The sequence below is a fragment of the Aphis gossypii genome, chromosome 3, assembly GCF_020184175.1.
Source record: "Aphis gossypii isolate Hap1 chromosome 3, ASM2018417v2, whole genome shotgun sequence".
NCBI lineage: Eukaryota > Metazoa > Arthropoda > Insecta > Hemiptera > Aphididae > Aphis > Aphis gossypii.
Window position 1 is genome coordinate 204,396 of NC_065532.1, and position 16,167 is coordinate 220,562.

Below are 16,167 nucleotides of genomic sequence, written 5' to 3' on the forward strand. Positions count from 1 at the left end.
AACCATTAAATTGAATATCGATATCATTTTATAATAATAGGATATAAAATGTGTAGACAATTGTACAACGAAAATAATTCCAAGAAATTCAATATAATGTAATATTCTAAGTATTATTTGAAGGTAATAAAATTATCAGTGTCATTAGGACATAAGATAAGGTATTTCCCAAAACTATTAACTACAATATTATATTATTATAATTTAATTTACAGTCATAGTACACATGAGTAAACCTAACAAGAGTACTTAAAATAAAAATAAATAGTTTAACTTTTACCCCTCAAAAAATTCTGTTTTTACCCCTTAGGGGGTAATTACCCCCAGGTTGGGAACCACTGCTCTAAATTTATCAATTTCTAAATCTTCGAAAGTCCAAATCGTTAGAAATACTATGGGAATTCTTCAAGAAACCATTTCATTTTTTCATTTATCTTCCAAAAGGAATTTCATCTTGAAAATAACCTTAAGAGTTCCAAAAGTTCTAAGACATCATTAACCAGTTTGTGTGTTACACGTTAGGTAGAACGTCACACTAGTATAATAGACTTTGAAACCAACATGTCAGAAATTATAGAAAGTCTAACACATATATCTCAATGGACAGATCTTGTTTCATCATCTAAAGCTTACTCATTACTCCTGAGTTTGTGCAATTGTGAATTTATTATACCATTGTATATATTATCAAATATTCTCAGTATCACACTACCAGCCAGTAAAATGTTACAAGGAGTTAATTTAGATGTAAGTGCTGCTTCCAGCTGTATTACCAGTATAGTACAAAATTTAGAAGATAAAAGATTAAATGCTGAAGAATATTTTAGTGAAATATTTCTTGAAGCTAAAACTAAAATGATTGACTTAGACATTGAAGTCAAGTTACCAAGATTAACAAAAATTCAAAATAAAAGGGCCAATACTCCTGCAAATACACCAGAGGAATATTACCGGAGAGTTGTGAGCATTCCCCTAATTGACAATATTTTAGAAGACTTGAGATCAAGATTCCTAAATAAAAAAACAACAGATATTTTTCAGTTGATTGAATTTATTACAGCTAACATAATCAACAAGTCTTCACTCGATGTCAAAAAAATGATTGATATAGTAATTGAACATATTATATTTTTGGATATAAATATTACATTTTAAAAGGAGAAGTTGAATTATGGAAATCAAATTGGATTTCCAGTAAAAATGAAGTTAAATACTCAATTTATTAAATACATTTTGCGTATTGATTGGTAAAAATCACATATTTTTTATTTAAAATTATTTTAAGGTCTTAAAATACCAGAAGATGTATTGGAATCTATTGATGAATGTCATCCAGTCATGTTTCCTACAATTAGACAGGTTTTAGTAGTATTAGCAACATTACCAGTAAGTATCGCATCAACAGAACGCAGCTTCTCTACTTTAAGGAGGTATGCATGTATATTTTGCTTTTTTTTAAGTTAGAAGAAAATAATTTTGGTAAAAAGCAGGGCTTAGAACTTATGTGGTTTAAAATATACTAAATATGCATGCATTTATGCACTCTAAAGAGCACAAAATATATAGATATAGTATATTATTACATAATATTATAATATTATAATCCTATATATATATATATATAATATATTATATAGGTATTTTTTTTTTAGAAATTAAGTTATTTTTTATTTTTAGCCTCAAATAATATTAATTGATGTAAAGGTTACTATTATCATATTATAATTTAATCATCAAATACTATTTTGTGATTAAGACACAAACTAAGAAAAAAAAAAAGTTAAACTTAAGTCTTCATGCTTTTTTATGAAATTAATTTTTAGCTTACTAGGAAATAAATCTAATTAACTAAAAAAACTGCCTTATGAAATAATTTGCATTAATTTATATTTTAATTTTTAGTCTTTACTTCCCCATGTTGAACAAAATCAGTTTTGATTTTTTTTACAACTAGTTATTATTTATGACATAACTTAACTAATTAAAAACGCTATCATATTTATTTAATTTCCGTTATTCAGTATTGCTTTACTCAGATAGTCTGATTTAGATATTTAATGGATTAATTTATTTAATTATGTGATTATTTTTATAAATTTGTCCACCTTTTTTCCTTTGCATAAATCATAACTCCTTTGGCTTTTGGCTGTTTGCTTATTGCTTTCTGAAATATGCTTAATGTTACATCAGGTTAAAAACATGGCTGAGAAGCCAAATGTCTCAGAAAAGACTGACAGGTTTGGCTTTGATGAACATTCATAGAAACATAACTATTGACACATCAAAAGTTATAGAAAGATTTTCAAAGACCAAAAGAAAATTGGATTTTGTTATTTAAATATTATTTTATTATTATATATTTAATACAACTATTATTATATTATGTGAATAATAATAATAAATTATTATTCACATAATTAAAAATATCCACATTAATTAAAAATAATATTAAATTTTGATCCACCAATTTATTTATAATCTGTACACTGTCGTTTATGTACATATTTTTTTATTTTTGAGTTTTTTATTTCTAAAATTATACCTAAGCATTATGTTTTACCCTTTTTTCAAAAATAATACAAAAATTTAGCTGCATATATTTAAGCAAATTTTGACAATTTTTACTGCATATTTCGATGACTATTAGTGCAAAAAGTCCCGAACCTTAGTTATAAATAAAATATGCAAAATACCAAACTTCTAAAGGATATAAGTTATACTTTGAAACTATCTAAGTCCAACCGATAAATTCTGATTGTACCATTGTTCTTTAATGGTTGAAAAAAGTACAATGGTTTCAGGAAAAAAATAGCTAACAGAATTTTATGCCTAATAAAAATCAAAATTCGATCAACTGTTAATTGATTTTTAATTTTTAATATTTGTTTCATGTTGTAGTGTTGTTGTATCGTGTTTTAATTTATCTTAATAGTATATAAACCAATATGTTGCTAACACTAATAATAATAAATCAACAATTTTGGATAAATAATATTATTCCGTGGATTGTATTATAATATAACATCACATAACATAAACAGGAATTAAATAATATAATAATATAATATATACGCAAATTATAAATAATGGTAATAATTATAAAATATACATAGAGAGATGTAGGCGCCTACCTACTATACAAAGTAAAGGTTTTATAATAATAATACGTAATAAACATTTAAAAAACAATATATATATATAATGATAATAACATCGATTAAGATAGCAATTGATAATATACAAATTAATAATAATAAAAGTCGCGTATCAATAATATGATAACGCGTTACCGTGACCCTTAGATCATATACTATGGATGTAGTCATGCGTATAATTGCTCTAGCACCGAATTGTGTCCAACATCATCCCCACCATTTTCAGAATTTCACGGTACATGACACTAATGCGCATGCCCGAAAGCCAGAAATCGGTATCAACATTCAACAATGACAACTGATAAGTAATAACACGTTCATAATTTTTAATTTTTATTGTTTTAAATTTTAATAATAATTTTTAATATTCACGCATAATAATTAATAAATAACAGTGAAAAATAAAAATTAACAATACTTCACATTTTACAATAGTAAACAATAATTAAATTCAACAAAAGTTATTCCAAATTCTAATAAATAAATAATAATAGGTAGGTAATCACATTTGAACATTTCTAAATTATATAAAAATAAAAATTCTAAGAATACAATAGGTAGGTACAACATGTCAACATCAAATGTATAAATTTTTTGCTTACTGATTTTTAAATAATATTAACTTTGTCATGTTCCTTCGAATATTTTTTTTGGTGATTGATAAAGTATGCATTTTAGCATAATGATGCAGTCTGATAGTGACATAATGGCGGATTATTAAGTGTATTAATTGTGATCTATGACTATTGAAAACGTCTTGATCCATTATATGATTTTTCATTATGTCACTATTGAAGATTGATGTTTCAAAACAAACTTCATTCATGGATTTTATACATAAATATTGACTTATATTTTTTTTGGTAAGCAGTAGATGATTATTCATTCTAATAACATGTTCTGTAGCTAAACATATTTTTTGTACATCTGCAGATGTGTTAATTAATCTGCCTTTATTTTTAATTTTTAGCAGTAATGATACAGATTCATTGTTTTCATCAACTAATTGAGATTCACAGATTATACAAATATTCTTTTGCCTTTTGATTTTACGAACAATAAATCCACTGGTATATTTAACAACATCTACTACAAAATCTTCTAAAGCAGGTCTTTGGTACTCATAATCATGATCAAACTCATCAAAATATTGGGATTCATCATTATTGTCGAAGTTAAAAATCGCATCAGCATCATTCCTCTTATTTGCACTCACATAAAGAATGGTAGAGCTGTCCAAAAGAGTGCAGTTTCCAAATGCTGAACCATTTATTTCGTGACGTACAAGTAGCCTTTTATATGCCGATCGAAATTGAATAGCATTTGGATTGTTGTTAAATCCACCACGGCTTCTCATCGCACTGAAAAACACTTCCAAGTGATCCTGACTAAGTTTATATGAAAGTAAGTATAAAATATGAGGTTTTAGAATTTCATATAATTTTAAAAGATTTGTTAAACATATAATTAGTCCTAAAAATCCAGTTTTACGCTGACTTTTCAATAAATACTCATTGTCTGAGTTGGTGGTGTTGTTGACATATTTAAGGTTTTCAATGTATTCTTTAAAATAAATTATAAACTCTGTTATGTATTGTTTATTTGTTTCATTCAATGGACAGTAGTAGTTTCCTTTTCCTAATTTGTTACGACAATTTAATAAATCAAATACATTATTTATGATTTCACAAAATTCTGCTGTTGGCTTAACTCCTGATAATAATTTTAATTCTTCACAAAACAACAAACTACTACTTACACTTTGACTAAGTGTTTGTGCTGCTAGGCGAACATTCATTTTATTTTCAAAATAGCGTATATGCGGTTTTTTTAATTTATTGGCTGCATGCAGACCTTTAGATTCCTGTAACTCTTGCAATTTTACTATGTGATTCCATTTTATTATTTCACCCCTACCATTTTCTATTTCTTGTTTATCGCCTAAAGTATTTCTTACTAGTTTTAGCATATGAGATGCATCCCAAAATACATAAATTGGATTAAACTGTGATGGAGTGGATGGATTATTAAACCATGGCTTAAAATTTTCAGAATAGTAATCAAAATTTGATCCCAATGAAGTGCACATAGATAAATTGCTGGGAGCGCCATCAAATGTTATAGAATGACAGATTACACCAGTTTCTTGCAAAAGCTCAAAACACTTAGTCAGAAGATTGGCTCTTTCACTCCCACATAAGCTATGTATCAAAAAATAGCCAAGAGGTACTTTCCAATGACCGTTAACACAAACTGCAAGAAAAACTAAAGCATTTGTTGCTTCTTGTGCATTATCAAAATCATCATTGTCTTCCCCAGCATTAGTACCCAAGTCCACCCGTCCATAAAATCTACCATTCAAATAAGATATTTGCTTTCTTATTGACATTTCGTCAATACAAATGTTGCATATTACTGTTTGAGAAGATTGTTTAACCCGTACTTGAATAGCTTCAAAAGCTTCTTTTGTAAATCCAGGGTCACCATCAACTACTGAATACCAAGTTTTTAAAGTTGTTGGGTGAGGTAATAAATTTTTAAATGTTTTCCTGACAAACATATATGCTTTTGAAGAGTAAAATTGTAATGTCAGGGCAAAACTTCGAATAGATGGTGAATATTTACTGTTGCGGGATTTTAATGCTCTATTTAAAATATCTTTAATAGGCTCAGAAGTAGTGTTCTAAAAAAAAAAAATAATAATACTAACTACTTAAAGTGTAATTGATGTAAAGATATTGAAATAATAATAATAACAAATTAATGAATTTACAAAAAACACAATTTTATTAGAAAATCACAATTTTTATTTACATATCTTGTTATTTATTAACTATTTATTGTTGAATTGTTCATGCTAGATTTACAACTTGATTTTGATTTTATTGTCCATTAAATCAAGATGATTGAAATTCACAAAAACAAAAAAAATTATTAATATTAGCTGCACAAATAATATAATTTCAAGAGTCAATGTTAATTTATTGATTCTAATGATTTATATAGTTTATACATTACCATAAATACTGTTCATACTAGATTTGTAACTTGATTTTGATTTTATTTGTCCATTAAATCAAGATGATTGAAATTCACAAAAACAAAAAAATGTATTAATATAAGCTGGACAAATAATATATTTCAAGAGTTAATGTTAATTTATTGATTCTAATGATTTATAAAGTTAGTTTTATATAGTTCATATATAACCAAAATGTATTGTACATACTATATTTGTAACTTGATTTTGATTTTATTTGTCCATTAAATCAAGATGATTGAAATTCACAAAAACAAAAAAATTATTAATATTAGCTGCACAAATAATATAATTTCAAGAGTCAATGTTAATTTATTGATTCTAATGATTTATATAGTTTATACATTACCATAAATACTGTTCATACTAGATTTGTAACTTGATTTTGATTTTATTTGTCCATTAAATCAAGATGATTGAAATTCACAAAAACAAAAAAATTATTAATATTAGCTGCACAAATAATATAATTTCAAGAGTCAATGTTAATTTATTGATTCTAATGATTTATATAGTTTATACATTACCATAAATACTGTTCATACTAGATTTGTAACTTGATTTTGATTTTATTTGTCCATTAAATCAAGATGATTGAAATTCACAAAAACAAAAAAATTATTAATATAAGCTGGACAAATAATATATTTCAAGAGTTAATGTTAATTTATTGATTCTAATGATTTATTAAGTTAGTTTTATATAGTTTATACTTTACCAGAATATTGTCATGGGCTACTTCACTCAATAAATTCTGTTTCTTCATGTATGCAAACAAAGTTTTCAATGATGACAGTTTATTTTGTAGCCTATTAACTTTTTGAGTTAATGTTTTAATTTGTCTTCTCTGTTTAATAATTTTTAATTTTGCCACTTTAAAATTCTCTTTTGCTCGTTTAGGAGTACTTAAATCTGGAGTAGTTACATCACCAACATAACGATTTCTCCTTCGTTTTGGAGTTTCTGAAATTAAATTATTCATGATGACGTATAAATAACACTAATAAATTACTATTTATAATAATATACATTAATATTTATTAATATACCAATAATGCACTCAGATGGTGTAGAATTTGTTAGTGATATTTTTCGCTTAGTATTTAATTCAGGAACTCTTTCAGTTATTTCAAGTACTAAAATAAAGTATAAAACGGTTTCAATTAAAATAAAATATAATCAGTTAATAATTATTCTTACTTTGATCAATATTTTGACTTGTGTCATTATGTGAACAAGATGGTTCACTGTCAGTTATTTCAAGTACTAAAATAAAGTATAAAACGGTTTCAATTAAAACAAAATATAATCAGTTAATAATTATTCTTACTTTGATCAATATTTTGACTTGTGTCATTACGTGAACAAGATGGTTCACTGTCAGTTATTCCAAGTACTAAAATAAAGTATAAAACGGTTTCAATTAAAATAAAATATAATCAGTTAATAATTATTCTTACTTTGATCAATATTTTGACTTGTGTCATTATGTGAACAAGATGGTTCACTGTCAGTTATTTCAAGTACTAAAATAAAGTATAAAACGGTTTCAATTAAAATAAAATATAATCAGTTAATAATTATTCTTACTTTGATCAATATTTTGACTTGGGTCATTGTGTGAACAAGACGGTACATATTCACTGTCATTAGGTTCAATCATTTGCATTCTATTTCAAGAAAATAAAGTTATTAAAAATAAAAACACATTAAAAGAAAGGTATGTGGATCAAGAATGAATTTAAAAAGAAAACCATAAAATCTTACTTAGGCTTGTTTACATATAAGTATTGTGAAATCCTATAAAATTTTGTAGGAACTGAGCCAGGTTTTAATAACTTCCTTGCAGTGGCCTTATAACAATGTTCTTCAAAGTGAAGAGAACATATTCTCCTATCTGGAGAATAATCATTTTCACTATAGCCACAAGCTTTTAGCCAAGCATTGCGCAAATATTTATCAGTAGGTAACCTGTAAATGTCATTATAATTTATAAAATAATACCTATTACCAGCCAAGTATTCATTCTAAAATTCAACAATAGTTATAAATTTATAACTTACGTGTGCAGTGTTAAGCCAGCAATTTTGGATGGCGTCGATTGACAATAAAAACAGCATACTCTGCCCATGTTGATGAAAAAAGATTAACAATTTGATTTAAAATTTTGATGCCAAATTAGTTAAATTAGCAAAATATAAAGTCAACAAAATTCAAAAAATCAAAAATTTCAACGTTATCGCTTATCACTTTATCAGTATAACAGTATCATTCGCTTAGATTTCTGGGCATGCGCATTTCTTTCGTGTACCGTGAAATTTTGAAGGTGGTGGGGATGATGTTGGACACAATTCGGTATACGCATAACTACATCCATAGTATATGATCTAAGCCGTGACCGGACCGCTGATTGTAACCGTTTCGCGTCGACCGTCTTCACCATGGATCTCCGAACACCGTCGTTCGCCATCGACCAACTCGTGAGCGGAGCCGCGGAGGGAAGATATATTATAATTTATATTAAAACAAATGTTCGTATCATATAACAGCCCGTGCTGGAATACGATAAAACGTTGCTGCACCCGTGTGCAGAAAATTAATATAATATAATTGGTCGAAATATTTTCGCACTATAACAAAACTCACGCCACTAAAAATGTCCGTGTACAACAAAAATAACGAACGGCGTAAGTAAAAATAAAAAGCCACCGACGGCAAGAAAGACCCGACGCAACGCATAAAAACCTAATATTATTGGGATAACAAATTAACACGAGAAGCGCTTACTGTCGTTATGGGTGGCGGTTACCCCACCAGTCCGGAGTAGGATAAACATTACTGATAAAGTCTATAACCAGGGACGGAAACCAAAAACATTTTGGAGGTTTTGGTCTTAGGTTTTTAATCCCGGTTTTTTAAACAAACGGTTTTGCTCAACGGTTTTAAAAACCAAAATAAAATTCTTCGGATTTGGTGTAGGTTTTTGAAACCGGTTTTTATCTACAAAGGTTTTGGACTTTGGTTAACCGCTCATATACTGTTTTATATATATAAATTATAAAGCATTCTTAATACAACACATTTTAATTTGGGTTCATACTTGATTAACAACTTAAGCCTATTATTTACTAATCAATAACGATTACTAATAATGAAATTACAGCAAGACATTAAACTATTGTAATTTTTAACTTGAGTCTTTTTAATTTTATTACATTTATTAAAATTTAAAATACAATTGTAAAAAAAATAACATTTATTAATTTAAACAATACAATATAAATGTTACAATATTTATCAAAATTGTATAGGTATTGTCGGTATTGATTATAAATTTATAACAACTCAAGAAAATAACATTCAACTTTTCATAACTTATGTTTTTATAGAACCTTATTTTTTATAATATATCAATATATACATTTTTTTTTTTACTATTTTATTAAATTACTGAATTTGATCGTAGTATCATTATTTGTTCCAGTAAATCTGCCCCTAAAATTTGACCTTAAATCATTCAAAATAAACTTTAATGACGAAAACAATCTTTCTACAGACACCTATAACAAGTAACAAATGTATAAAGCTAATATAGTTTATACAAAATAATGTTATATTACCTGGGTGGTTGGTACTGCCATAAGTACTTTTGAAAGCTGATGAAGCTCTGGCATTTCATTTTTTTTATTTTTCCAAAAAGTAATAATATCTTCACTATATGGCAGTTTGGTTGAATTCTCAAATGTATTAAGAATTATTCTTATGGAAGTAGTTGTGGTTGTTGTGGAAGAACTTGATTCTGGAAATTCTTGTGAATTTGATAGAGAGTCTAAATATAACTGAAATTCATCTTCTGTGTCATCAGCTATTATTTCTTCACATGTATTGTTAACACTTTCGTCATTTGTTTCAACTGTAGATGTTGAGAAACGATTTTTTATGCGGTTTAAGGACTCCCATGTTTTGATTAAATTAACTACTGCTTTTGATTTAGATTCTTCAGACATCAAATGCTGATAGCGAAGATCAAGATACAATGCTACAAAAAATAAAATATGTTAATTATTAAACGCTTTGTAAAAGTAAGAATATAAAGCTAATTAAATATTACTATACCAGATTCAAACACCGGATTCTGAAAAATACTATCTTTACGATTGTCTATGTTTGATAGGAACTTTTTAGACAATGAGGTTTTTAAGTTTTTCAATTTCATTTGTGTGTTAAGCCAAATACCAAAGCAGTCACCAGGATTCAAATCATTTTTCTGCATTTGAACTGTAGCTGTTTTTGCTGGCTCCAAATCTTTAACCTATTATTTATTTTAAATTAAAATATGTTCAACCAAATAATATAAAGTATAAACCTATAAACTATAAAATACCTATTAACTTTATTATTAAAATATAAAGTAACAACCAATTACAATTAAAACACTTTTATGAAACATTAATACAATTTTTGTTGTTTGTTTATTTTATTTATATTTTCAATTTATTAAATTGTAAAATGCTTTAGTTTAGACTTAGAATTTAGGAAAAAATTCTACATGTAGATCAACATTTATTTTGATTTTGGAACCTATTCATATACTTACCAAATTTTGTATTGAATCCCAATCATGATCATTCAACAACTTTTTGGCATTAACACTACAGAATGTTCTAAGTTCTAAAAGTATATTTAGCATGTTGTATGTACTGTTCCAGCGTGTTTCAATATCTAATATTGCCTGTTTTAACCCTTCTTTTTTTAACCATGCTGCATATGTCTGGGTCCTCAGAGACTTTGCTGCCTACAATGTACAATTACAATAATTATTTAATGTTCATATTTTAGTATTTTACATTTTTACAATGCAGTTATATAAGACCATAATAATTTAAACTTATGTTTTATTAAAATTCTAATAAGATTCTATGTATACTTTTCAAATTTTCAATTTCAGAAGTCTTGCTATTTTAGCAAATTTATATTAATATAAATTATTAATTATAATTAATATTTGATTAGGTGCCTACTGCCTATATTGTATCGTCACAGACTCATAGTATACTCTTTATGATAATAGTATTTTAACATTATAGTAACATTTTATACTACTTACTTTTCTAGCTTTTGATAAAATACCACTTATAGATCTTTCTTTTAAAGTATCATATACACTTAGTTGAAATGTATGAACAGCACACCGTACACAAGTTGTCATTGGAAATTGATCAAAAACAGAAGCTGTTATCAAATTTTCCAGCTCCAAACAATCATTAGCCCGAAGTTCACTATTATCTTCTGAAAATAAACAAAATATTGTATAAATCTCAATAAACATTAATAATGTCACATAAGATATTATATTTATCAAAATACTCAAAATTTGACATTTACCTTCATTCAATTCCTGAAGTTCATCATTGTCATTTTCTACTTCTTCTAATGTATCAGGTTCAACTATATTAAATAAATCTACCATTTTCACCATATTTTTTGCATTGTCACAAGTTATGGTATATATTTGGTCATGTGTTATACTGTATCGTTCCAAAATTTTCAATAGCTAGAAATTAAAAAAACAAAATTGTAATTAAAACAATTAATTTAATAAGTACCTAATAGATATTTTTGCAAATGAATGTCATATATTACCATTTCTTTTAAATAACTGCCAGTGTGCTTGTCCAAAAGCTGAATCAATCCTAAAGTTAGGATTTTAATTTTTCCATCATTAAGAAACTGGCAATTTATTCCTAAAATGCATCTGTCCAGTCTTGTTACACCATCAATTTTTAAACAAATAAGTTTATTTTTCAATTCTTTTTTTATATTACTGATCATATTATTGTATTTCAGATCAATTTCATTTTTTATATTATGACCATTAATAGAAAATCCTAAAAGAAAAATAATTTAATATTAAATTGATTAATAATTAATCATAATAATAATATAGCAATTAGTAGCATTATAATAACTAGCTGGTTCAATTGCTTGTAATAGAGGATTCAAAATTTTTTTAAATCCGCTGTCTTCTAAAATAGATAATGGTCGTCCATTTTCAGAAATTAATTCAATACATGCATTAATCAATGTATTTTTGTCCATTTCTATCGTAATTTTTTTTTTAGACACTGTTATTGTATTATCAAGTGTTCCTTGATGGAGGACCTTAATTAATTTTTTATATTAAAAATAAAAATTATCATTTATCAGTTAAAACTTAAAACAACTTTCATATTTTCTAGTATAAACTATTTTTAAGTGTTTACATTTAATAATTGTATATTTCTTATTAAATTATCCATCTAAATACTAATGAGTATATAATATATATAGTGTCCAAACTCAAAAGCATTAAATCTAATAATCTAATAATTGTCAGCTTAAAAATAAATATTAACATATTAAATAGGTACTTACCTATCTATGTTTAGTTATAATTGGGTAAATGATTTTAATTTTTAACAAGAGTAAATTTTTATAGTCATATTAATATCATATAAAGATAAGTCTTAGCTTCTGTTTTTTATTTTGTTCTGATCCCTGTTTTTTTAACAATAACCTTTTTAAAATCATCAGGATGAATTTTTTGTATGTGTCTCTCGAGGTTTGATGCATGCCTCCCAGTAAGGTAACTAGTGCAGCCTTCAATTAAACACTTGGATTTGTTAGAATCATGATCAAATTTAAAAAACAACTCTTCAACTGGATTACGCTTGCCCATAATAATGTTTAAACTGTTTAAAGTTTAAAATGTTTAAATAAAATTTAACAATCGTATAACAAAACACTTTACTTAACGCGAATAATAACTGACTATGGACTGTCCACTAACGCAGTTCAAATTCAAATCATGAAAATACGGAATCGTAGGAATCACAATTAATTATAATACATGACATTATTAAACTCAATATTTTTATCAGCTGTAACTTGTAAGCAATAAACCGCTTTAATAATAGTAACATTTAATTATTTAAGTTATAAATAACTATAATTTTCACTTGCATCGTAAACATCATGTTATTGAAATAAAATGCAGGTCGATATGTAACCAACAAATGTTATGTATCGGTATATTACTTCATCGGTTATAACTTATAGGCGTACTGTTTTGATTTTTATATTACGTGGTTATTAATTATTATTATTGGTATATTTGGATTTTGCGTAGCTACTTTTAGTGGGTATTAATTATTTTTCCTCGAATGACGACGACAATGTCGAACAGCGGTTCAATTTCCAATAAAAATATTATTACATTATTTGTGTTGTACTGTTGTCACTTGTCACTTATGTTGGCTGACAAAAATAATATCAGTTTATTTTAATCATGGCTTAATATATTTATTTTAATAATAAATATTCATTTAATAATAATGAGTAAGGCCCGTTTCATATGGACGCGTATCATACGCGACGTATCGTACGCACGCGTTTTTAGTTTACATTGATTAAGTTCATACGCGCCACTCCGACGATGGCGCGTTTCCCTCGCGTATGAACTTAATCAATGTAAACTAAAAACGCGCGCGTACGATACGTCGCGTATGATACGCGTCCATGTGAAACGGGCATAAGTGTTTATGTTCACAGAATATGGTACATTCTATATTCACATTTTAGTATTTTACAAAACGTTTCTTACATATTTATTTAAATACTCGTATGTTGACGACACAATTATTATTACTAGAGATACTAACTGTCAATTATTATTTATTATTAAATATTAATATTACTATTATAAAACAAATAATCGTTATAGTATGATAAAATATATTTGTACTGAAAATAATGATTTTAATAATTAGATTTAAAACTAATCACTATTAATTAGGTATTAAATATTCTGGGAAATTCAAAATCCTAATCTAGAGGCTAGTAGGTACCTGTATAACAGACGGTTTTCATAAAATACGAAAAATTAGACTAAAATCACTCTAACCGTTATATTCACAGAATATTGACGCTCGTTTTATGTTCGGATAATATTCAATAACGTATTAACTTAATAGTTAATAGTTAATACTATTAACTATTAAGTATCCTTAATCGTTTAATTTAAAAACCGGTTAACCACTAAACAAAAAAAAACGGTTTCGGTTTTGGTTACCCTTCAAATAATCATCGTCTCATCGGTTTCAATCTCGGACTTAATAACCGCTCTCTTGTTTTATTTCTCCCGTTCTGATTACGGTTAAGACAAATCGTGAAAACCGATTATTAACCGGTTTTAACCGGTTTTTCTAAAACCGGTTTCCGTCCCTGTTTTAAATACATTAAAATAAATAAATTTATAATTTTATTTTATTTATATATTTAATTATTGGTACTTATATAATACTATTTATATTAATTATTTTATTTTTTACTATTTATTTCTATAGTTGGCCTGTTAAAGATAGTAAATTATAGATAGGAAGTACAACAAGCAATAACATTTTAACGTATAGGACATAGGTAATAGGTGACAGCAATGTGTCGGAATAGCGTACCTATTAGTGATAACTAGGGCCCGGATTTATATGCTCCAAAAACCTAAGGAATATGCACTCAAAAATATGCATTTATGCTCTTATTTAGTAGGAATATGCCCTTTAAAATAAAAAATATGCAAAAATAAATCGATTAATAAAGTATTTTATTTACATTACCTATATTTTATATAGGTATTTACATAAAATGATATTATTTTTATATTTTATTTTTTGAAGTTATTTGAACGTATTTGAAAAATTAATATTAAAAATATTTGTACTAAATAAATTATGTGACTAAACATACCAAAAGCATTTGCATTACATTGTACAATGTACATTTGTACTAGGTACGAATGTTTTTTTTAGATTTTCGAAAGAAAAAAGAAAACGACTTCATCAAATTACACAAACTAAAAATATAACTGTAAATCTTACGTTATTTTAACTAAAATTAGCAAAATATTACATATTATGTTTTAAAAAACGTATATATGCATTTAAAACCCGTATAAATACAATAAAAAATCGTAAATATTCAATAAAAAATGGTAAAATACAGAAATATGCAGTACATGTCAAAAAATGACAAAATATGCATAAATATGCAAAATACAATTTTACATTTCAGATCTACTAATTTTAATTCATACTTGTAGCTTACCTAGCAATGTTTTGGACTATTAAAAAAAAACATGCAAATGCATAAAAATCCGGGCCCTATTTTTTTTTGTAGTAATAACTGTTGAAGTGTAGTGCGGCAGCGCCGCAGCGCTCAACGCGGTGGTAGTCACTAGTCACACTGCACGCGCATTTGCGTGCGCGCGTCAGATATAAGAGGAGGAGCCAAAAATTTAAAAACACCAAATCTTAGTTCCTTTCTAAATCACTCAATAATTAAAATATTTTTGATCTGAAAAATGATACTGATTCAAAATAGTAATACCGGTATAGTGTCGTCGAGTTTTTTTTCGTATTATAAATGATAAAAAAAATATTCAAGAATGACCAATTTTCAACTAAGAGGTAAATTTGAACGCTCTTAACTTATAAAAAATATATATATCAAAAATCGGCCAACGATAGTATACCAAACAACATACTTAGATTAATTATTGAAAGTTACAGATTCCTAGCTATAATATATAGACCAATGGAAAGGAACTAAAAATGCAAAATTTCCATTTTTATACGCTATTTACTAAGGAAAAAATTCACCAAAATTTTTTTTAATATTTTTTAATTTTGTCTTAAACCAAGCTTTAGCTATAGATGTTCTCAATTTAACCATTTAATCAAAAAAAAATTAACGGATATTCCCCCTTAAGAATAAACAATTTTTATAATTTAATCTAATTGGAAAATTATATCTTTAAAGATGGTATAATCATAAATTAACCTATTTTAGAAAATACATGCTAATTATTGAGCTAGAAACGATTTAGGAAATTCAAGTATTTAAATACAAGTATTTCGTGTAGTGGGGGGGCTGGGGACA

General features: G+C 26.4%; 1 protein-coding gene, 1 long non-coding RNA gene and 1 pseudogene across 8 annotated transcripts; 1 reads left to right on the plus strand and 2 right to left on the minus strand.

The window, feature by feature from the left end:
- Positions 1-3,655: 3,655 nt before the first annotated feature.
- On the plus strand, positions 3,656-4,745 carry LOC126551237 (uncharacterized). Its single transcript, XR_007605101.1, has 2 exons — positions 3,656-4,018; positions 4,126-4,745. It is a non-coding gene; the product is annotated as an uncharacterized LOC126551237 (long non-coding RNA).
- Positions 4,746-6,241: 1,496 nt separating this feature from the next.
- Positions 6,242-8,593, minus strand: LOC126551236 (uncharacterized). 7 transcript variants are annotated; one of them, XM_050204095.1, is made up of 8 exons: positions 8,259-8,593; positions 7,963-8,166; positions 7,786-7,865; positions 7,656-7,721; positions 7,526-7,591; positions 7,396-7,461; positions 7,245-7,331; positions 6,250-7,158 (listed from the first exon to the last, which is right to left on the minus strand). In XM_050204095.1, the coding sequence occupies exons 1-8, from the start codon at positions 8,324-8,326 to the stop codon at positions 6,872-6,874; spliced, it is 924 nt and encodes a 307-aa protein (XP_050060052.1). In that variant the 5' UTR covers positions 8,327-8,593; the 3' UTR covers positions 6,250-6,871. The 7 variants fall into 7 exon arrangements, with proteins under 7 accessions (XP_050060059.1, XP_050060055.1, XP_050060056.1 ...); XM_050204098.1 differs by lacking the exon at positions 7,526-7,591 and having other exon boundaries at positions 6,244-7,158; XM_050204097.1 differs by lacking the exon at positions 7,396-7,461 and having other exon boundaries at positions 6,245-7,158.
- Positions 8,594-10,712: 2,119 nt separating this feature from the next.
- Positions 10,713-11,576, minus strand: LOC126551407 (uncharacterized; annotated as a pseudogene).
- Between the last annotated feature and the right edge of the window lie 4,591 nt (positions 11,577-16,167).